Genomic DNA, 22563 nt, shown 5'->3' on the forward strand with positions numbered 1-22563 from the left:
AAATCTTTAAAAGCAATTCGAGGGGTGGCTGGTGGCTCATTTGGTTAAACATCCAATTCTTGGTTTCACCTCCAGTCTTGACCTCATGGTTCATGGGTTCACACCACACATAGGGCTCTGCACAGCCTGCTTGGATTCTCTCCCTCTCTCTCTCTCTGCCTCTCCCCTGCTTCTCTCAAAAATAAGTAAACAAACAAAAACACATTCACATCGCATGACATTAATCCAAATATATCAATAATACTCCAAATATGAATGGCTTAATAAGCCAATCAAATGACAGAGATCATCAGAGTGGATGTTTTTTTAAAAAAAGACAACTACATGTTGTCTACCAAAACCCATTTTATTTATATATTTATTTTACTATAGTTTATTGTCAAGTTGGTTTCCATATAATGTCCAGTGCTCATCCCAACAAGCGCCCTCCTCCATGCCCATCACTCATTTTCCCCTCTCCCCCCGCAACCCTCAGTTTGTTCTCCGTATTTAAGAGTCTCTTATAAAAACCCATTTTAAATATAAAGACACGAATACGTTAAAAGTAAAGGAATGGGGAGTTATCCCATTTTAATACTGATCAAAAGAAAACTGGATTAACTATATTAATTTCAGGCAAAGAGGACTTTAAAACAAAGAAAATTATCACTAATAAAGAGGGTACTAAATAATGAAAAGGAGTCAATTCTCAAAAAAATGTGTATGCATCTAAAAAACAATGTCAAAATACACAAAGCAAAAACAGAACAAAAAAGAGAAAAGGATGAATCCACAATTATAGTTGGAGACTTCAAAACCCTCTGTCACTAACTGATATATCGAGCATGCCAAAAATCAATATATCGTTGACTTGAAGAGCACTATCAATCAACTCGATCTGATTGTTATTTATAGACTACTCCATCCAATCACAAAATACACATTCTTCTCACATTCACCTGAAACATTCACCAGGATAGATCACAAAACATACCTTAGCAAATTTAAAAGAACAAAAATCACACAAAGTATGTCATTTTAAATTAGTAGTATTAGTTAGTTCAGGGGTGCTTGGGTGGCTCAGTCAGTTAAGCATCCAACTTTGGCTCAGGTCATGATCTCATGGTTCATGAGTTTGAGCCCCACATCAGGCTCTCTGCTGACAGCCCAGAGCCTGAAGCCTGCTTCGGATTCTGTGTCTCCCTCTCTCTCTGTTCCTCCTCCACTCATGCTATGTCTCTCTTGGTCTCTCAAAATAAATAAACATTAACATTTTTTAAAGTAGTTTTAGTTATTTGAACATAAAGGGCCCTAGAATGAAGAAAATTGATCTTTTTCCTATTACATTTAAATGGACACATTCCTTAAAGAATGTCTATTTTCCTTCACTTCTTTTGTTTTTTATTTTATTCTAGTATAGTTAACATACAGTGTTATATTAGTTTCAAGTGTACAATATAGTGATTGTTTTCCTTTACTTTTATTATTTACTCAACAATATGTTTTCTGATATTCTCTGCCTGGCTAATGCCTATGCATTACTCACTCCAAACTTAAAAATTAAAAACGTTAATATGGTATGACAAAAGCATAAAGTTAATAATTGAAAAAATCTATAGAAAATAATAAAATATTTATGACAGAAAAGATTAATGTCCTTCATATATAAATATATTTTATAAATCATTAAGAAAAATGAGTAAATTTATTCTTGGCTCCCAGTGCACACAGCAACAAAAATAGTATCTTTAAATCCCAAATCTCACCATATCACTCCTCTACTTAAAGGTCTTCAATGGCTTCATATTGTTCTTAAAATAGAGTCCAAAACCCTAAACATAGCCCACATGATCTGGTCCTTATCTACCTCCCTAGAGATTTCTCCCATCATCCTTCTTCCCGCTCTCTCTGGCTCCAGTCAGCCTGGTCTTTTTCATCTCCTTGAACTATGTCATTTTTGTACACACTGATCTCTTTTCCTAGAGTCACACTACCACTCCTTTCATCTGATCGATGCCCACTTTTTCTTCAGATTTCAGCTTAAATATCATTTCTCAGGGTAGTCTACTGTCAGCAACTCCAGATCACTTTGGATCCTCTATTATATGTGCTATTCATAACTCTTGAGCAAACAGATTAAATCATGTTTCTGAATCCTCAGAGCTCAGAACCAGATCCTGAGAAGGGTAAACCTTCCCAGGAATGTGAGACTCAGGGCAAAACAACCATTGGCTTCTGGAACCTTTTTATCTACAACAGTCATGGATGGTGAGGAAGCCCAAGAGGAAGTTAGGATGAGACCTTCTCCAAGCTGTTAGTCCATAAGTTTTTCTGAATAGACAACTTTGGGGCATAATAAGATCTTTGGGACTTGTACCCAGAAAAATGCATGTAAGCAAAACTTTTGATAATGTTTTCAAAGGTTCACAACTCCCTAAAGACCCCAAGGGTCTATCTATTCACCTGAGGTTAAGAACCCCAATAATAAGCCTAATGAGAATCTCAGACACACCAACATACCAGTTCCCTGGATTTGTTCATTTAATCACTACTCATTGAGTATCTACAGGCTCCAGTAATAAGAATGCTTTATAAATGAGATTTTATTTATGGTTTAAAAGAAAAGAAAAACTTCCATGTACATTTTCTCATTTACTGTTCATGAAAAAAATAATAATGAGATAGGCACACATTTCCATACTTATTTATGGAATATGGTGGATTATGAGAAAACATAATCCCAAAGGACGGAAGTGATTTGGCTAAGGCCATTTCAAGAAGCTGAAGTTCAGGAGTAAAAGACATCCTTTTAACCTTAGGCCTGGCCCTCTCCCTGCATAGTGATCAATGGCAGTGGGAATAGGATTTGTGCCTAGTGATAGCCTCCTGCTGAACACGAGGCTCATCATATGAAAACCCCCAAAGCCAAATTCTCAGCCCCCAGTTCCCCGGGGGCCAGTCCCCTGCTCTCCTCTTCCAGATAGTGAGGTAACTGCAAATGGAAGGTCTCAACAGAAGGTCTCCCCTGGTGTTTACATGAGTTAGCCAGGGCTTCCCATCTCCCCGCCCAGAGAGCAAAATAGTTAACATTCTTTGTAGTCTTAAGATATGTCAGGCACCATTTTAAGCTATTTACATGAATTAACTTACTAAATCCTCAGAAAAACACCAGAGGGTAGGTACTATTATTATCTCTATTTTGTGAACACTTAGGCAAGGTTAAGTAACTTGCTCAAGGTTATACAACTAATAATTTTCAGAGCCCAGATTTGAACTCTGGAGCCTGGACTCTTAATTAAACCATCATTCTGCCTCTCCTGAGCCCGTTGTTCCTACCTTTTGTGGGTCTCGTGCACGCTAGAGAGTGTGATTAAAGCTCTAGACCCTCTCCCTGGGAAAATGCGGGTAAGCAGAATTTTGCAAAATAATTCAGGACCTCAAGGACTCTCAAGGCCCATCATCTATGAACCTCATACATACTGGAGGGAACTGTCCAGGGACCAAAGCAGAAGCTGCGCCAGCATCACAGGACTTCGCCCCTGCAAACACGGGAGGAGAGCTGAGCCGCGCGGTATGACGGAGATGCTCGTTCCCTGAGAATCAGGAAGAGTGAGCTCTTGGAACCGCAATGCCCTGGGAACGCAGCCAGACGCTGAGCCTCCGAAGTCCGGTAGCTGAACTAGATACACACGGACCACCACCTAGACTGAAATCTTGCATCTCTGCCAGCACCTTGGAGTCACAAGACAGGGGATTCTGAGCGGACGGGATCTCAGAACTCCGGTCCCGGGCGTTGGGGGAACGTTATCGCTGTTCCTGGTGCTGAAACGCCGCGGTTGCGAAGGGGAGCCGCCGCCTGCCCGCCCACCCCCCACCGCGACCCGGGTACAGCGTCGCAACCTCTGCGAGAGCTGTCCAGTGCTGACCCGGATGCGGCCGGGCCCGCGGGGCTAGACCGGAGCCTGCCGCACCCAGGGGAGCCTGGACCCAGCTTCTGAGAGCGCTGACGCAGAACGCTGGAAAGCGAGAAGCAGTGGGCTCCACGCCGGGCATGGACCAGCAGAGACTGGACTCCTACCAGTGGGGGGCTAGCTTCAATGAGCACGTCCTGCATAAGGTAAGAATCTCCGGCAGTCCCCTGCCCCCATCTCAACGCTGGGAGAGGGCGCCGTCAACAAGAGTTCTCTCCACTCCCCTGACTTGGCTTTGGGACTTAAAGAGAAACCCGTCCATATCTGTGAGCCTGGGAGCCCTTTCTGTTCGATCCTGTTTGCTGCTCAAAACAGGTTTGCGTAAACATTGGGGGAGGGGCCGACGCCAGAGGCTCAGATTGTCAGGATCTCCGTTCATTCATTTAAGTCACCTGTGTCCCTTTCTCGCTTGCGGTTCTTGCCTCTGATCCATTTGAACTCCTGTGTACCCTGAGCACCCTTGTCCGTCGGTGACCCTTCTGGTTGGCTGTTTGTCCTCTCACCTTGCTTCACAAGCTCTGGCCCTGTCAGGTCTGGGAGTTGTGGTCACAGACCTGAATTCCTGGCCAACTTGGGTGAAATTAGACATAGAAATGATCTACAGCAGAAATTGTTATTTTCAAATAAGACTCCCTCCTGGCTCCAGAAAGCTGCCCTCCAGCCACAACTCACCAGAAAGCATTTGCTTATTTCAAAGCTGTAACTCATCTCTTGTTTCCCTCATTCAAATTTCTTATGCAACTCAGTCCTCAATAATGTAGGTTTCCTCTTGAAGTGATTGCTGGGGAAAAGTAGCCGCTCTCTAGGCAAGTCTTTTAATCCAAAATCCATCACCTTGAAAGAATCAGAGCCTGTATATGCCACAAGAAGTCATTATTGCCTCATCCGTTTCTCTTCCCTCCTCATTGAGCCCTTATATTTCCTACTTTGCTAAAACCCTGAAAAATTGCTGGTCCTATACTCGGATATTATTTAAATCAAAATATCACTCTAAAAATTGCATGAATGTGGGGCTCCTGGCTGGCTCAGTCAGGAGAGCATATGACTCTTGATCCCGAAGTCATGAGTTTGAGCCCTACATTGGGTGTAGAGATTATTTAAACAAATAAATAAACTTTAAATAAATAATAAAAATTCCATGAATGCAAGCTCTGAAATAATCCGATCCACTTTTTCCCCTTGTTACACAGTTTATATTTGAGGAAACTAAAGTCCAGAAGGTAAAGTGACTTGTCCAAGAAAACAAGGTAATAAATGGCATTCCTGTACTAAAAGCCAGGAACTATGACTCCAAGTCTAATACCGTTTTCTCTGTGCAAGTGTGATCCACAGGCCAGCAGCACTGGCCTTACTTGAGAGCGTGTTAAAAATGGGAAATCTGAGACCCCACCCAAGACTTACTATTTGAATTTGTATTTTAAAACAATCCTTAGAGGAGGGCACTTGTGGGAAAGAGCACTGGGTGTTATATGGAAACCAATTTGACAATAAACTATTTTTTAAAAACCAATCCTTAAAGTTCCAAATGCATTGGCCTACATCACACTGGCTATTTCTTTTTTTTTTTATGTTTATTTATTCATGAGAGAGAGGGACAGAGTGTGAGCAGTGAGGGGCAGAGAGAGAGGGAGACAGAATCTAAAGCAGGCCCCAGGCTCTGATCTGTCAGCACAGAGCCCGATGCAGGGCTCGAACTCATGAACTGCAAGATCATGACCTGAGCCAAAGTTAGGTGACATTTAACCAACTGAGCCACCCAGGTGCCCCCACACTGGCTATTTCTGACACAGTGAAAGAAAATCAACTGACAGAAGTGCATCTGTAAGTTTGAATAGTCCACATGACTTCTTCCTCCATGTCCTGAACCCCTAAAAATAGAGAGAAAGAGAGAAATTTATAACAACTACCCCAGCCAGGAAGTTTTAAAACAATTGCAGCTTGAAGTAAACTAGAGTAAGATATAATTCTTTGAGGTTGTGAATCTAGCCCCAAGAGAAAGTGCATTCAAGCAAAGAAACATAATTACAAATCAATTATAATAGCATCCTGGTAATTAGATATATAAGTCTCTCCAAGTTTAAACCATCTTATAAAGATGTAAATATTCATTTGGGGGCTTTAAGACTTGGAAGTCAAAATTTTCATATTATTGATTAGTGTGACTTTTCCCACCTCAGTGACCCACATGTGAAATAGAGGAAGCAGCCCACAAGAATTTCACTTCCTTTACCACCAAATTGGGAGAGAGCCTGTTCCCACAACTTCCAATATATTTGAAAACAAGTGTGTACTTACTACTTGTGAATGTGTGGTTTCTTCAGCTTGATTGTAAGAATCCTGAGAGCAAAAACTGCACTCAAACCTTCTGGGATCCAAGAGAGTTACGTATGTATAGAAAGTTTTCCTTTTCATATAATGCTGATTCCCCCCCATATGATATTGTTATTATGAATGATTTTTTAATGTGATCCACCTAAGAACCTTTATGTAAAGGGGCAGGGAATAAACATGCTTGTATTATGCTTAGGTTTGCTATGTAATAGGGCCCAAGAATTTCGTGTTGATTCATTAGAACACATTGACTATAGGAAGTAAGATTCCCCTCCATCATCAGCTGCCAGAAAGAATCATCTTTAAGATCGTTTTTATTGAAGTATAACGAACACAAGAAAATCTCAAATCATATGTGCACACCCTGATGGATTATCACAAAGTGAGCAATTCGGAGCAACCACTTCCAAAGTAGAGACAGAACCTTGCCTGCTTCCCAGGAATCCTACACACACACCCTTTGCCTCCCCAGAGGTTACCTTTATAGAGAGGAAAGTAGCATTTAATGTTTTGGCAGGACTGCCAGATTTCATGTAGGATAGTTTTAAAACTTGCTAGAGAAGACACATTGCTGTATGGTGGCTAGAAACCCCAGGCTTGGAATCAGACAGACCTTGATATGATTTTGAATGACATCTGTGAGCCTCACTTTTCTTATCTATAAAATGGGAATAATAATACCTGGCTTATTGTCTTTTGAGGGAAGATGTTAGGTAATATAATGTAGACATGTAGATGTAAATATGTATTTCTCTGGCATATAAGAAGCGTTTAATAAATGGTGGTTGTTTTTAGGACACAGACCTCAGACTCCAGAACAACTTCCATAGGCGTCACAGGGAGTGTCACCTAGAATAATGAATCTTCGTGAGAAGAGCAGCAGTTCTATAAACAGAAACACACACTCACACACATTCTTCACAGGCACAATTCCATGGGATTAAGCTCACGCGCCCACCTCACTCACTCATCAAGACTTCCATGTGAACATCCCAACCCTGATTTTCTAAGTTGAATGTTTCCCTTCTCTGGAAGGTGAGGCAGAGGACACAATAAAACCTCTCATTAAAATTTACTTTTATGGAAAACATATGCCAAATATCATCAGCCCTTGGATGGTCCTTGCACTTTAGCTAGTCCCAAGAGTTAGAGGGTAACCCAGATGAGCCTGAGTAACTCTTAGAATATTCCCGGAGTGTGGGCTGGAAGCTAGGAACTGCTTGGATATATTGAGTTCACCCATCACATGTTTGGAGTTTTTAAATAGAGTTGCTATTGTTCTCACAAATCTGAATATTTGATGCAACTAAATAATTTAAAACATGTGAACAACCTTGCTTCTCTTTCACTGAGAGACCTCCTAGCCCTCTCTTTCTGCCAGGATAGTCTTGAGAGCCACCAAGAGTTATGGTGAGGCTTGGAAGCTTAGCATCAGCCCAAAGATTGGATTCTTGTTGTGCCAGGGCCTGACCATGAACTCTAGAAAATGAAGCACAGAGCTTTGCCCCAGATGCTAGTGAATCAAGACAAAGAGGTTTAATTCCTAATTCAACACCACCAGCACTCTGATGCACACCCACATGTAATCTTGTTCCAGGAGGGGCAAATAATTACTAAGCCAAAATCATTCTCCTCTGTAGCATCTCAGAAAGACCATTGACCAGGGGGCAGAAAGATCTGGAATGTCCATCTATTCATTCAGGGCTTAATCTTTGTTGAAAAAAAAATTGGAATTATCAGGGAGATAAGGACAAAAAAAAATCTCTGTTCTATAAAGGGTTTCCATTCCCTCTGACTCTGCTCTAACACTTCTCCTAGCTGAGTGAGAAAGCCAAGAGGCCATCCCAGTACCCCGCTCCTCACTTGCACTCTTCCTTCATCTTCCTTGTCTACTGTTCATCCTGTGATTTCCACATCATTATCATTATACTTCTTTTTTTTCAATTAAATAATGTTAATGGAACACAAATTTGTGGTAAAAGAATTCGATTCCACAGGAAAACCTTTACCCTTAGGTGAGGAGATTTTACTTTCAAAATGAGTCCATTCTGCCTCAATAAGGTAGCATTGATGGTGGCGGGGGTGGGGGGAGGGGAGTGTCTTTAAAGAAAAAAATATGTAAAAGCAAAGCCAGACCTCTAGCTTCAATGCTGTTAGATTTCCATCCTCGGCTCAGGAACAAACAAAAAAGCCAGGAAAATTAGCTGTTCCCTGTTAGAATTCTGTTTCCATTGCTTGTTTTCCTCTCTCGCTTGTTCTGGCAGCTTTCAGATAAATAAATGAAGTGTGTGTTACGTCACTGAGGATCTCTGGCCGGTATGGGACTCCTTTGACCAATTTGTCTGCCTTGCCCAGATCCCAGAGCAGGCAGCTGCCTTGGGGAGTGGTGCTGGCTGGTTTTCTTGGACAACCTTAGCAGGAAATGATGGTGACTCAGTCCAAAATCTCAAAGCCATTTTCCAAACTCTTCAGGCCTCCCTCCCCAAGTACTCCTCCCTCTAATTTGGGCTTCCTAGTGTCTTTTGTGAGAAAATATCTGAGACTCACTAGTGTTGGTCCATTAACATTTTTTCCTAGAAGCTGTTCTGGAGAATGGCTTTGACTGTCTTCATTTTGTTGGCAGGAAAGCCAGCTTTGCTGGAAGTAAACAGCCAGAGGTGAGTACCAGGCTGGGGAACTGTTAAACAGGAAATTTGAGGGGGCTCTAAACAAATCCCAGTGTGCTCCTTGCTTCTGGCCTTCCGTTCTTAGGCAAGAGAAGGAGTCCCTGGAGATGGCAAGTGAGAATGGAGCTCACAGCTCCTTTGCCAACTTGCAGAGCACTCAAGCAACGTGTTTCTCCCGGGAGAAGGGCGCGGCTCCGGACCGTCCTCCCACCGGCCAACCAAAGATTTTCCGGGGCCAAGTGAGAGAGCTCCAAGCCAGCAGCAAACAACAGATCTGGAAATCTTAACCCTTAACTAACTGTACCAGTCCAAAAGTCCCTAGACCTGACCCTGCTCCTCAAGGAAGCAGGGTCTTATGAAAATAATTGTTAAAACAGGCAGAGCTCAAGAAACCCCTAGCAGTTGATTCCTATGTCACTGACCTTGGTGCCAAAGTCTGCTCCCTTTCTTCTTATTTGTATTTCTGCTTATTAGCAAACAGGGTTTTTTTTTTTTATTTTATAGTTTATTGTCAAGTTGTCCATAGAACACCCAGTGCTCTTTCCCACAGGTGCTCCCCCTCCATGACCATCACCCCCTTCTCCTCCCCCCTCCCCCTTCAGCCCTCAGGTTTGATCCATCCACATAAGGGTGCAATTGAATACTTTGCATTTCTGCCAATAGTATACTTTTTTTTAACATTTATTTATTTTTGAAAGAGAGAGAGGGAGACACAGAATCCAAAGAAGGCTCCAGGCTCTGAGCTGTCACCACAGAGCCTGAAGCAGGGCTCAAACCCAGGAACTGTAAGATCATGACCTAAGTGGAAGTCGGATGCTCAACCGACAGCCACCCAGGTGTCTCTTGCTGCCAGCAGTGCGCGCGCGCACACACACACAGACACATACACACAGACACACACACACACACACACCTCCTTTTACAAGGTATAGGCAGGGTCAGTGATAATGTGTTCTTGGTCTCTATCTCTCCTTCTCTTTAGTTGTCAAGGGCCTTTTAAAGACAAAGCAAACCTTTCCCTTCCCCTTCACCCTCTTCCCCCGCTTCCTCCTTTGCTATTTGAATTTTGCATCCACACCACTCCCAAAAATCCGCTTACTAAAAAGCAGATCTGCCATGTATCACAGCAATACCTCCAGGGGACCGTCAGGGACTGGTAGTACCCTGCTTCTCCCAGCCCCGCCCAACTTCACCTTGAGAAGCCCTCAACCTTCAGAACAAACGGTATGGCTGATAAAGACTCAGTCCAGATGAGGCAGAGCCCTGTGCCAGCCTCCCAGGAGCCTCCTCCCTCTGCGGGAGACAGTTTTTCCTGCGATTCTTCTTTCTTCTCCTGCTCCCCCTCTCAGGTGTCATTAGGTTGTGAACGGAGAAGTATAAAATCACCTTTACTCTATAATCTGGAGGGACCCGGTGGGACTAATAATTGCTAATAATAAATGATAAAAATTAGCACATGGTTCATCTATGGAGCATTTTATAGTTTATAAAGTACTTTAACATATGCCATGACACTTAATACTTACCACATGCTTTTTCCAGTCGATGTTATTATTAACTCCATATTATAAAGAAGGGAATGGAGGCCAGATGGAAAAAAAATAAAGTTACTGCTGAAGGTCACAGTAGGCAGTTATTGTGGGAATTTAAAGAATAACAGCAGACCCTTTATAAAGCAATGTGCCAGGCACTGTTTTAAAGACTTTACATCACTCAGTCCTGCAGCAACCCCATTTTAATCTCATTTTAAAGATGAATAAAAAGTGGGGTGCCAGCGTGGCTCAGTCAGTTAAGCATCTGACTTCGGCTCAGGTCATGATCTCCTGGTCCGGGGGTTCAAGCCGCGCATCGGGCTCTGTGCTGACAGCTCAGATCCTGCTTCAGATCCTGTGTCTCCCTCTCTCTCTGCCCCTCCCCCACTTGCACTCTGTGTGTGTGTGTGTCTCTCTCTCTCAAAAAGTAAATAAACATTAAATAAATAAATAAATAAATAAATAAATAAATAAATATGAATAAACAAGTCAGAGAGACATCAAGAAACTTACCTGAGGTCACCCAGCTAACAAGTGGCAGAGCCCAGATTCAAACCTCAGACAGCTGGAGATGCAATGATGGGACAGGGTCAGGAGAAGGCAGGGCTTTGCCAAGGGGGATCGCAGACTGTCATCATTTAGGGTATGGACAGCAGTCCAGTGTGTAGCCCCCAGCTCTGTAGGATCAGAGCCTGCTTTTGCTTGTTCACTCAAGAGTGGATCCATCCCTCCAGGCGGGCTCGTGTTAATCAGACTCACAAGACTGATATATTGCTCTAGATGCCAAACCACATTATCATCAGGGGATTGTTTGCTAAGCATCAAATCCAGCAGGGGAAGAAAAGGACACTTGAAGGATTCAGATGTTTAATGAAATCAGGCTGATAAGGTTTGATGGCTGCTTATGCTATGAGCACAGCCTGGATGTGCAACTCCTGTGTGGCCGCTTCTTCCCTGAGTCCTCTCTACCTTGCCCTCTGCCTCCCAGGCTGCATTTATCCCTAGTGTGGGGGAAGGGGCATGCTGTTCTCTCTGCATCTCTTTCCCTGCACTCCTTTAGGAACTACTTGCCATTGAGCTTGAGAATGCCCAGGACTCAACCTGATTGGGGGCAAAAAGGTGGAGATGCTCCCTCTTCAGGAGCCTCCATCAGACACACTGACAGCTGTCATCTTACATCCTTGCCTCCATCTTCTTTGGTGCCCTTGTCAGGACCTTAGAGATTTGAGCTTCAAGGGAGAGAACCATGGAAGAGGAAAAGGGTGATTGGGTCCATTTCTTTATAGCCCACTTTATAGACCACTGCCCCATCCCACATGCCCCCCCTTGAAACCAGACATTGCTGGTTGACAATCTTGAGAATGAATTCAACAAACTTCTGCTGGGTATTATGTATTCCTGCGCACACAGGAACAGAGCCTACTCCCCAACCGCAAGGACCTGAGAGTGTGGTAGACAGGGTGGGTCAATGGTCTGGTACAGAGATGACTCAGGCCACATCTGACCTTAGCCCAATATGACACATGGACTTCAGTGTCGATGAAGACTTCTTAAAGGTCATGAACCTCCTTGTCTCACACGGTGGGAAGTGGGTCAAATGCTTACGGCTCCCTCAGTCTACCAAGTTCTGAGTCCTGGCTCAGGGACAGATCTGAAGGGCTGCAAATTCTGCAGTTCCAGGGGGAGGTCCCAGTGCTGAAGGTCAGAATGGCCCTGGGCCCCAAAGACAAGAATCCCCTTCAGTCCATGTCCAAGACGGGGAGGGGATTCCCCAGCATACTTCTGAGAAGTGCTTGGAGGAAAGATCCATGACGCAAGCTTGGCGGAGTCAGATGATGAAGAAGCAAAACTGGCACCCCCTCCCTGAACATCACCAAACACCTGAGCCAATAAACATCCAGCCAAACTCAAAAATGCCAGGGCTCTGACCCCTAGGGAGGACAAATTGGCCTGTGAAGAGAGGCTTAGGGAAGACAGAGGCAAGGGGTCAGGTAAGCTCTGTAGTCATGCCCTCAGAGACCCTCACTCCTCCATACCTGAGGAACCAGGTCTCTGCCAGACATCATGGTGCAGCACCACAAACACAAAGAAGACCACATAGAGAAGCCCCTGACCACCACCTGCCTTTCTGGCCCACCTCCTGCCCTGTCCACTCCCTGCCCTATCCACCACCTGTTCTGTTCACCATCTTCCCTAGCCACCCCCTGCTCTCTACATGTCCTGCCCTGCCCATCCTCTGCCCTGTCCACTCCCTGCCCTGTTCACCACCTGCCTGCTCACTGATTTGCTTAGAGCAGGAGGCAGCTCATTAGCTAAAGAAGAGAACAGGGCTTGGGGTATATTAAAAAAAAAAAAAAAGCTAGGTTTTGTCCTGGCTATGCCACTCACCAATTGGACTTCCTTGGTCATTCCATCCAAATGACCTTTTACAGTTTGCAAAACACCTGCTTAGAAGTTGTTTCATCTGATTTCCATAGCCCTGAGCATAAGCTGCACAGGTTTTATTGTTACCTGTAAAAGGAGAACTGTTGTGGTCAGGATCCTTTTCATGGCCAGTGACAAAACCCAAGGCAAACCATCTTTAAAAAAGAAAAGAAAATTCATTGGTTCGTGTAACTGAGAAGGCTGGGGATGCTACTCAGTTGGATCCAAGGACTCAGACAATGGATGGCATCTGTCTCTATCAACATTCTTCCCTCTAACTCGGCTTTATTCACAGGTAGGCTTCTCCTTGTGGGGTCACATGATTGCCAGTAGGTGCAGGTCACATCCTCATAGCTACTAGTTTTCACTGAAGTCCTAGATCTACCCCTCATTGACTGAAATGGGTCACGTGCCCATCCCTGGAGGAGGAATCAGTCCTATCCAAGGCCTATTGACCACAAGTGGGAGAGTGGTTTCCAGAGAAAATGGAGGTGTGTTAACTATAGACTAGTCATGCAAAAACAACAGAAGACTCCATGGTAATCCCCGGGAAGGCTGGGTCCCAATATTTTTAAATTTTTAACGAGAAGTGACTGAAAAAGAACTGAGCTGAACTTGTCACTCTCCCCCTGAAACTGGGTTGTGTACCATACATGGTGCCATTTAAGACTGGATACCCAGACTTAGTTTATTAACAATCAAACTTAGGTAATGAACTGATGTCACCCTATAAAGCAATTTGGTTTATTGGGGCTGTGAAGCCAGACATCACCCTATACGTGGGCGTAGGCTGTCCTGTAGAGGAAATAGATGACCCAACTTTCAACCACCCCAAGAGGAGGTCGATGCAGGGACAGTGCATGAGGACACAGGAGACAAGGCTCAGGTTAGAATGAGGGGAAGTTCCTCCTGGTTTTGGGACCAAGGTCATTTGGTGTAAAGATGCCTGAATTCTTCCAGTGAGGGCAAGGCATGAGCAGTCCACACATGAAAGCAGATGAGAAATGAGATGGAAGTCTCCCAAACAAGGCCAGTGCCACCTGGGCAGGTGCTCAGGGCTCCACATTTGGAAGGGTCCTATGATTGGTTTAATACCCTGCTGTCACTATCTTGAAATCATCTCAATATTTTTGTACAAGGAGTCTCATATTTTCATTTTGTGCTGAACCCCAAGTTATGTAACTATTGCTGCTGCAAGTAAGAACCCCTGAGGGGTCTGAACCTTAGTCTATGCAGTAGTTCTGAGCTATTGTCTTGGGTGCACCCGCTTCTTTTGGTTTCACTCCATGCCTGGTTTCTGATGATCCGTGAGGAGCCAAAGAAGGGCTACCTTATGCTCTGGGCAGAATGGCAAAGGGGTGATCAGTACTTCCCCAAGGGCGGTCACTGTGTCACCAGTAACGTTCACTGGCAAGGAATGGTGCTGCTCAGCAGGGCAATCTGCAAGGGTCATGGGCAGCAGGAAGTATGCTGTGAGAGGCAGATCAGAACACCCACAAATGGACAGGCAAGGCCTCAGCCTTGGGGTAAGTGGCTTCCCCACATCAGGCTGGGGAAGAAGTAAATGAGACTTGTATTTGTGACTTGAGCATGGTGTTGGACTGTCAACTTCTATTAGTGGCTATTAGTTAATAACAAGAACCATTATTATTAATACATATCTAATTACAAAGTTTGAGAAATGCAAAACAAAGAAGAAATCATCTGTGATGCTACTGTTTCAAAACATGTATCTTAAATTAAAATGGAATTTCTCTTTAAAATATGTATATACCCAATGGAGTACTACATGGCAATGAGAAAGAATGAAATATGGCCATTTGTAGGAAAGTGGATGGACCTTGAGGGTGTCATGCTAAACGAAATAAGTCAGGCAGAGAAGGACAGATACCATATGTTTGCACTCATAGGTCTAACAGGAAAACAGGAGAAACCTAATGGAGGACCAGGGGGAGGGGAAGAGGGAAAGAGAGTTGGGGAGAGAGGGATGCAAAACTTGAGAGACTATTGAATGCTGAAAATGAACTGAGGGTTGAAGGGAAAGGGGGAGGGGGGAAAGAGGTGGTGATGATAGAGGAGGGCACTTATGGGGAAGAGCACTGGGTGTTGTATGGAAACCAATTTGACAAACTATTTTTAAAAAATAAAATAAAATATGTATATATACAAATGACCTTTGAACAATATGGGTTTGAACTACACAGGTCCACTTACATGCAGATTTATTTCAATAAATACCATCCAGTCCAGTATGGTATTTCTCTTCCTTATGATTTTCTTTTTTTAAATTTTTTAATGTTTATTCATTTTTGAGAGGCAGAGCATGCATCGGAGAGGGGCAGAGAGAGAGGGAGACACAGAGTCTGAAGCAGCTTCAGGCCCTGAGCTGTCAGTACAGAGCCCATTGCCAGGCTTGAACTCACAAACCATGAGATCATGACTGGAGCCAAAGTCAGACACTTAACCAACTGAGCCACCAAGGCACTCCTCTTCCTAATGATTTTCTTAATAACATTATCTTTCTTCGGACTTATTTATTGAAAGAACATAGTATGTAACACATATAACATACAAAATATGTGTTAATAAACTGTGCTCTCAGTAAGGCTTCCAGTCAACAGTAGACTAAGTCATAGGTTTTGGGGGAGTCAAAAGTAATATGCAGATTTTCGATTGCATGAGAGTCATCACTCCTAATACCCCTGCTGCCATTGTTCAGGGTGGACTCATATATTTATATCCATTTCACAGCATTTTGTCGTACACATTTCACCCTTGTTATTTTTAAGGACTGGATAGTTTTCCATTGTATGGCCACATGAAAATCTGTTGTTAATTCTGAAATGTTGAAGCTTATCAAAAGGTACAGAGAATATCATAGCAAAAAGGAAATGTCCATATATCACCATTCATATTTACTAGATGCTAACATTTGGGGAGCATCTGGGTGACTCCATTGGTTGAGCATCTGACTCTTGATTTCCGCTCAGGTCGTGATCTTGTGTTTCATGAGACTGAGCTCCATGCTGGGCTCTGCGCTGACAACATGGAGCCTGCTTGAGATTCTCTCTCTCTCACTCTCTCTCACTCTGCGTATGTGTGTGTGTGTGTGTGTGTGAGAGAGAGAGAGAGAGAGAGAGACCTTCCCAACTTGTGTTCTCTATCTCAAAATAAACAAACATTTCAATAAATAAATGCTAACATTTTGCTCTAAGAAAGCCTTGAAGGGGTCTTCTATGGGTCACGTGGGTGCTAGCTCCAAGAGACCTTTCAGAGATAGCTAGGATCCACTAGAGGGATATCGGTGGGGACCCGTGGTCCCACATTGGGAACCAGAAGGTTACTTTGGTTACTTTGAAATAACAGAACATAGGGTGTGGCACTTTGTTTAAACTGCAGAGGAGTCGTTGGACCCTGAGAGACATTTCATGATTGTCCAAGGTCCCTCAGCAAGTTAGTAAAAGACAGAATCCCACCCCCAGGGTGTCTAACCCCAGAACCTTGAACTCTTTCCCATTAGCATGCTGGCATGGCCCTCCCTGGACCCCCGAGACTCTCAGGGAAAGTAAGGCTTGAACTAGAAGCTGTCCCTTCTGATGCTGACTTCCTGCCATCCTAGCGCAGCCCTGGTGACCATTTCAGCCTAGCCCAGGACAAACACTAAAGCAGAGTCAATGGCAGTAGGGGACATTCATTTGCAATGCAGATTCAAGACTCTGCCACCAGACCTGCCCAGATGCCATTGGAAAGTAGGCTTACTGCGGTGAGTCACCATTAATTGGGTCTCAGGGGCAGAGGAGCCAAACAACTTTACCTCCTGGGGATTTGCCTCCACCAAACCCAACTACAGGGTAGCAACCCCAGGAAAGCAAGCCTAGACTTACTGACACCAACGACACTCCGGGGAAGACTTCCCTTCACTTTACCTCCAATTTCTCCCTCTTCTGTTCTCAGGTCTCACTGTGCTTTAGGATAGAACATTTTACCTCTCCAATCAGCTCTACTTTCACTTGCCAGGACTTGGTGGGAGATCACAAGGGCTCTGGGGTTTAGTCCTTCTGCTTTTCTGGCTTGCTCTTAATCTTGCAAAGGCTGTGTGAATTTTTGAAATGAAGTCATCATCTGAACTTTTGCAACTCTTTCCAATGATCAGAGGGCTGGCACTGGGCACGATGGCTGAGACCAGGAGCTAAGACCTTCTGCTCCTTCGTCACAGAAACTCTCACCATCCTTGACAGAGGGCAGCGTCCTGCTGGGCATTCTGGGAATGCCAGAAGGATACTCTACGTGGCTGCTTTCGGAATAGCAAACCAATTGCCAGATTCTTAAATAACACAAAGGCACAATTGGGCATTGGTTTTATTGGGGGAGAAAAATAATGTTAAAATAAGAAAAGTGGCATCAATTTGTTAGTTTAGTGCAGAATACTACATAATTCAGACCAGCTCACCTGACTGCCTTGCTAATTAACATGAAGGCAAAGAGAGTGGATCAAGGGCTGTGTGGGACCCCAATGCTACCTAATGCTTAGGACTAAGGTAAGGTATGCTTGCTTTCCTCCTTGGAAGAAGAAAAAGAAGGCAAATAATGAGCTACCATTTCTTCAGTAGGGAGGCGGGGACATGGGTGTTTGTTTCTTTACCTTTTATAACACATACACGCATTATATAGATGCATCAAATACTTTATAACTTAAAATGAAGCAATAGGCTAATAAAAGACAGAATTGAAGACATGTGGGTTTGTATCATGAAAGACAGGCGGGTGGTAGGGAGGGATGTGGGAGAAAACCCCAGAATGGAATTTTTATTCTGGAACCTGCAGTAAACACCTCCTCTTTGCTGTAGTAGATTTTCTATGACACAAAACTTTAAAATGTTTCTTCTTTACTTGTGACCCTTAGGAACGAAGCCTTAACCCCCTCCTAATTCTGAACCTACCCTCAGTGATTCCTTTAGCGGAACCGAGTCAATCACCCTTTCTTGTTGCAAGAACCACATACCCTAAAGATAGGGCCATGTGAGCTCGTGGTCACAGTGGGCTGCTATGGGAGATGGGTTGTGCTGATTAGGGGAAATCTGACTGAGTCAAGGAGCCCTCTTCCCAACTGATGTAGGGCCATGGGGCCCTCCTAAACAACAACCTTAGTCAACATCCAGACAAGTAGAATTACTAGGGGCTTTGGGGGAACCTTGGGCCACACCCCCAGGAATGTAGCAGAGAGAGTTCATGTCCAGAGAATGAGATCAGTGGCTGCCAGCCCTTAGCCCACATGCGAGTACTACCCTGGACACAGTATCAGTCAATTTGTAGGCAATTACACACACACACACACACACACACACACACACACGGCCTAAACCATATTGGCAGAAAGCTATCCGTTGTCCTTTCTTGGGAGCCTGCCCACTATTCTGGCTTAGCTCAAATGTCCTTTCTTTTATAAAATTAGAGTCATAACAGACACTTTAGTAGAAACTTTCTTCACCAAACTCTCTCTTACCCAATGTATTAGATTAGTCAAAACCCTTCAGTCTCTTAGTCGATCATACACTTTATTTATAAGTATGTCAGCTAACTAATCCATTTATAAACTAGTCAATTAAAAATGTAAACAGAAAGATACTGACCAGTGAAATGAGTGTGAGGAAAAAAAAAATACGGCTCTTTATACAAAAACTAGATTGAATGCTTTGGAAAGACTCAATAAAAGCATGTCATTTTAAAAAATGCTGTCAAGGGTCGCCTGGGTGGCTCAGTCGGTTAAGCCTCTGACTTTGGCTCAGGTCAGATCTCACGTTCCTGGGTTCGAGCCCCACATCGGGCTCTGTGCTGACAGCTAGCTCAGAGCCTGGAGCCTGCTTCCGATTCTGTGTCTCCTTCTCTCTCCGCCCCTGCCCCTCTCATGTTCTGTCTCTCTCTGTATCAAAATAAAATAAAACATTAAAAAATTTTTAAAATGCTGTCCAAAAAATGCCACCAAATTAGGAATGAGTGAGAAAATTATAAAATATGGGGAGGAAAAACATTAAAATGAAGAAAGGTTTTGCAATCCAATTGCTTCCTAAATGTCTGGAATGTGCTGCTCTGTGTCAGAGAAACTGGAACCAGGACTCCAGGGCAATACAACACATTGTGCAGAAACAGCCGAGAACCCTTCTTTCGGGAGACTCATAGTAAACAAAGAAAAGACTTAGGTTTACATCAGAACACTAGCAAATTACTACACATTTAGATATCTAGAGTAGAATGAAGTCCCTTAAAGAAAGCGTATATTTCTTTTACAATTCTCTGACTTAACCTACAGTTTCAATGATTCAACCAACTATCAGTTCCATTTGCATTGGAAACGACTGTACCTACTCAGTAAATAAAAGGCTGACCACAACAGTCCCTCCCAATCTAGAAAAAATTGTTAGTACGTGATATCTACAGATTCCAGCAGTCTGGTCTTTCCAAGGCTAAGTAACTATGAATTTAACTCTCAAGGTGTCAAAGAAATGTAGGCTTCAGCCTCACTTCAATCCAACAATTATCCTAATCATGTATTTAGGAGCGGGGGGGTGGTTTTTTAATGTTTATTTATTTTTGAGAGAGAGAAAGGGCATGAGCAGGGGAGGGACAGAGAGAGAGGGAGGCATAGAATCCAAAGCAGGCTACAGGCTCCGAGCTGTCAACACAGAGCCCAACTTGGGGTTCAAACCCATGAACCGTGAGAACATAACCTGAGCCAAAGTCAGACACTTAACCACAGAGCCCCCCATGTGCTCCCCTATCGTGTATTTTGAAAGTTACCAGACTAGTATATTTTTCTTCCTCGGTCTACTCTCAAAAGGGCTGCCTCTTCTGAAAGTCAGTAATACGCATATAGTTCTCAAAAGGAGACTGTCCAAACCCTATAAGTTGTAGAATCTTTAAACATTAATAATTTAAAAACCAACAGAGAGAATCCCCAGCAACTTTAGAACAGGCTATAAATAATTAGGCACTCAGTCAAAGCTGAGTGGCTAAATATCTTGGAATGTGTCTTAACAGAGTGTGCTTTCCTGGAAACCATACAGCAAAAATGGCAAATGTCGCTGTCACTCAAACCAGAGGAACTATATCTGAACTTCCTCACACTTACAGTAAAGGCGCTAGTCCAACACCCAAAATCTGCCTTAGCAAATTCTTTAAGGAGCAGCCGGATATGACTGAGACAACACCAAGATACCAATCTATAAACATTATGAAACGGTTTCCTTTCAAACCTCTTGCGTGTGTTTGCCTCCCCTTTCCCCCACCCCAAGTACTTCCCCAAGCACTGTCTAAATGTCAGTTCAAGCTTGAAAAAATTGGGCTGCAGGCAGGGCAGATCCTTGCAATCATGACCCAAACCCCAAGAACCTAAATGTTTCCCATGAGGACCACCAGTCAGCTGCAGAATGTAGACTAGACAGGACAGCTTTCACAGATGTCATGAGCTAGCCAACCCCATGTCTCAGGACATGAGAAGGTCCTTTCTCAGACAGCCACCAACCCAGATGGCTGGAATTTCAGATAAAAACATGATCTCCAGCAATAACTCCAACAGACACCTTTTCAGAAGCTTGAATAAGGCAATTAAAAGTGATCAGAGTCGATCTGCCTTTCTAAGTGGATTTACCTTTCCTCAGCTGAGCTAGGCTGACAAAACTTTCCATGTCCAGCCCCTATCTACCGCCTAGGTAAAGGCAGAAGCAACCAGACTTCTCCAGCCAAACCAAACTAAGCTGAATTCTAACCTTCCCTGCGTTTCTAGATCTGTCAGAAGTGTGAGCTCACTAACTGGTGTCTGTGAGAAATGACCAGAAAAGATGAATGCCTCACTACCCAGAATAACCATATATGTGTAAGTTCTGTTGGGGTGCTGACTGCTTAAAAACTCAGCAATAAAACCACATTATGCACAGTTGCTAAAATGGCACAGTGATGCACTGGCCCAAGGCTCTCTGTTCTTCTTATACTTTGACTCGCTCTGGGTTTGCTCTGGTTTGAACTCTTTCACTTAAAAATCCCTCTGGAGGCACTTCTTGCTCTGTGAATCTCAAAATAGGCTGGGGTCAGAGGCGCCTGGGTGGCTTAGCTGGTTAAGCCTCTAACTTCGGCTCAGGTTATGATCTCGTGGATAGTGAGTTCGAGTCCCACGTTGGGCTCTGTGCTGACAGCTCAGAGCCTCAAGCCTGCTTCAGATTCTGGGTCTCCCTCTCTGCCCTTCCCCCACTTGCGCTGTCTCTAAATAAATAAAGACATTAAAATAGACTGGGTCAAAAACAGTGTCACTGACCCAACTAGCTTCAATGGCCAGCCCAGTAATATCTAATTTTGCCCAGGCTCTGCAAATTTCCCCAGGATGGTACAGCTCTTGAGGTTCTAAGGAATCCAGTCATCTTTCAGGGGATGGGAACAGGAGCAGAGAGCCACACATGCTGGTATGGGCATCCACCAAGTCCACCTCCCCCATACTTCCTGGGGCATCTGTGGTTGTGGGAAGTCAGGCAACCCCAGGTCACATTAATAGGGGCCCCTAAACACTTCTATGGCCCCTGTACCTTTGGGGGTACCTGCCTGTAACCCCAGGCACAGCTCATCATTTCTTCCCAAGCCGTGACTCCCTTCCCTGATGCTTCATCTCAGCCTCCACCAAAAGAGACCTAAGTGAAGTAACAGACCTTCGTCCTCCAGTCAGGAGGAATCATGGGGAATCCTCTTTCCTCTGGCTTCAGGAGGGTGAAAGAAATCTCTCTACTTCACGCTTCTAGGAGTTGGATCCTGAAATTCCTTGGGTTGCCCAGGTGGCCCAGCAACCCCGTCCTAGAATGACAGATACCTGTGTCCCTGCCCTGAAAGCTTGCCCTTTGTTCCCATGTCCGGACCATCGCATTATTTATGCATTCAAGGCAACATAGAAACATTCAAGAACCCACCATGTATGAGACCTGAAAACTATGCACGGAGGATACAGCAGTGAATGAGACAAAATCCTCACCTTCAGGCAGCCGACAGCCTAGCCGAGAGGGACAAACAATAAACCCATGTGCCAATAATGAAGTTCATACACCAGCACCTGCGATGAAGGAGGTGAAACAGGGCCACGGGGAGAAATTGAAGGTGATGGCAGAGACTCCCACCGTTAGGTGGTCAGAGAAGGCTGCTCTGACAATGCGAGACCAGGGGACAATGTGAGCTAAGATGTGATGGTGCGAAGAAGCTAACTAATCTGGGGCGCCCCAGTGGCTCAGTCGTTTAAGCGCCCCACTCTTGATTTCGGCTCAGGTCATGATCTCATGGTTCATGGGATCAAGACTCAGCACAGAGCTTAGTTGGGATTCTCTCTATCTTGGGATTCTCTCTCTCTCTCTCTCTCTCTCCCCCTCCCCACTCCCAACCTGCGTGCTTGCTCGCTTTCTCTCTCTCTCTCCACCTAAACATTAAAAAAAAAGAAAGAAGAAGCTTAACTAGTCACATATCTGTGGGAAGAACATTCCAGAAAGAAGATACAGCAAGTGTCAATGCCCTGAGAAAAGAGCAAGCTTCATCTTGTCAGAAAGACAGTGGCTGGAACTGGGGTCCTAGAGACAGGCAGGGACCTGTGCACCCCCGGGATCTCCTGGGCTGCAGAAGAAGCCACCAGAAAAACAA

At 44.2% G+C, this 22563-nt stretch overlaps 1 protein-coding gene across 3 annotated transcripts in view; it reads left to right on the forward strand.

Moving 5' to 3' along the window:
- The first annotated feature begins 3520 nt into the window (after positions 1 to 3520).
- Positions 3521 to 22563, forward strand: part of RAB37 (RAB37, member RAS oncogene family) — a 58298-nt gene continuing 39255 nt past the window's right edge. For 2 of the 3 annotated variants that reach the window (XM_029928945.1, XM_029928948.1), the window contains exon 1: positions 3550 to 4096. In XM_029928945.1, the coding sequence (XP_029784805.1) occupies positions 4031 to 4096 (66 nt within the window). In that variant the 5' untranslated portion in view covers positions 3550 to 4030. Of the gene's footprint in view, positions 4097 to 22563 lie in introns of all 3 variants that reach the window. The other variant, XM_029928949.1, reaches the window with a different exon arrangement.

The sequence above is a fragment of the Suricata suricatta genome, chromosome 17 (assembly GCF_006229205.1).
Source record: "Suricata suricatta isolate VVHF042 chromosome 17, meerkat_22Aug2017_6uvM2_HiC, whole genome shotgun sequence".
In the NCBI taxonomy this organism is placed as follows: Eukaryota; Metazoa; Chordata; class Mammalia; order Carnivora; family Herpestidae; genus Suricata; species Suricata suricatta.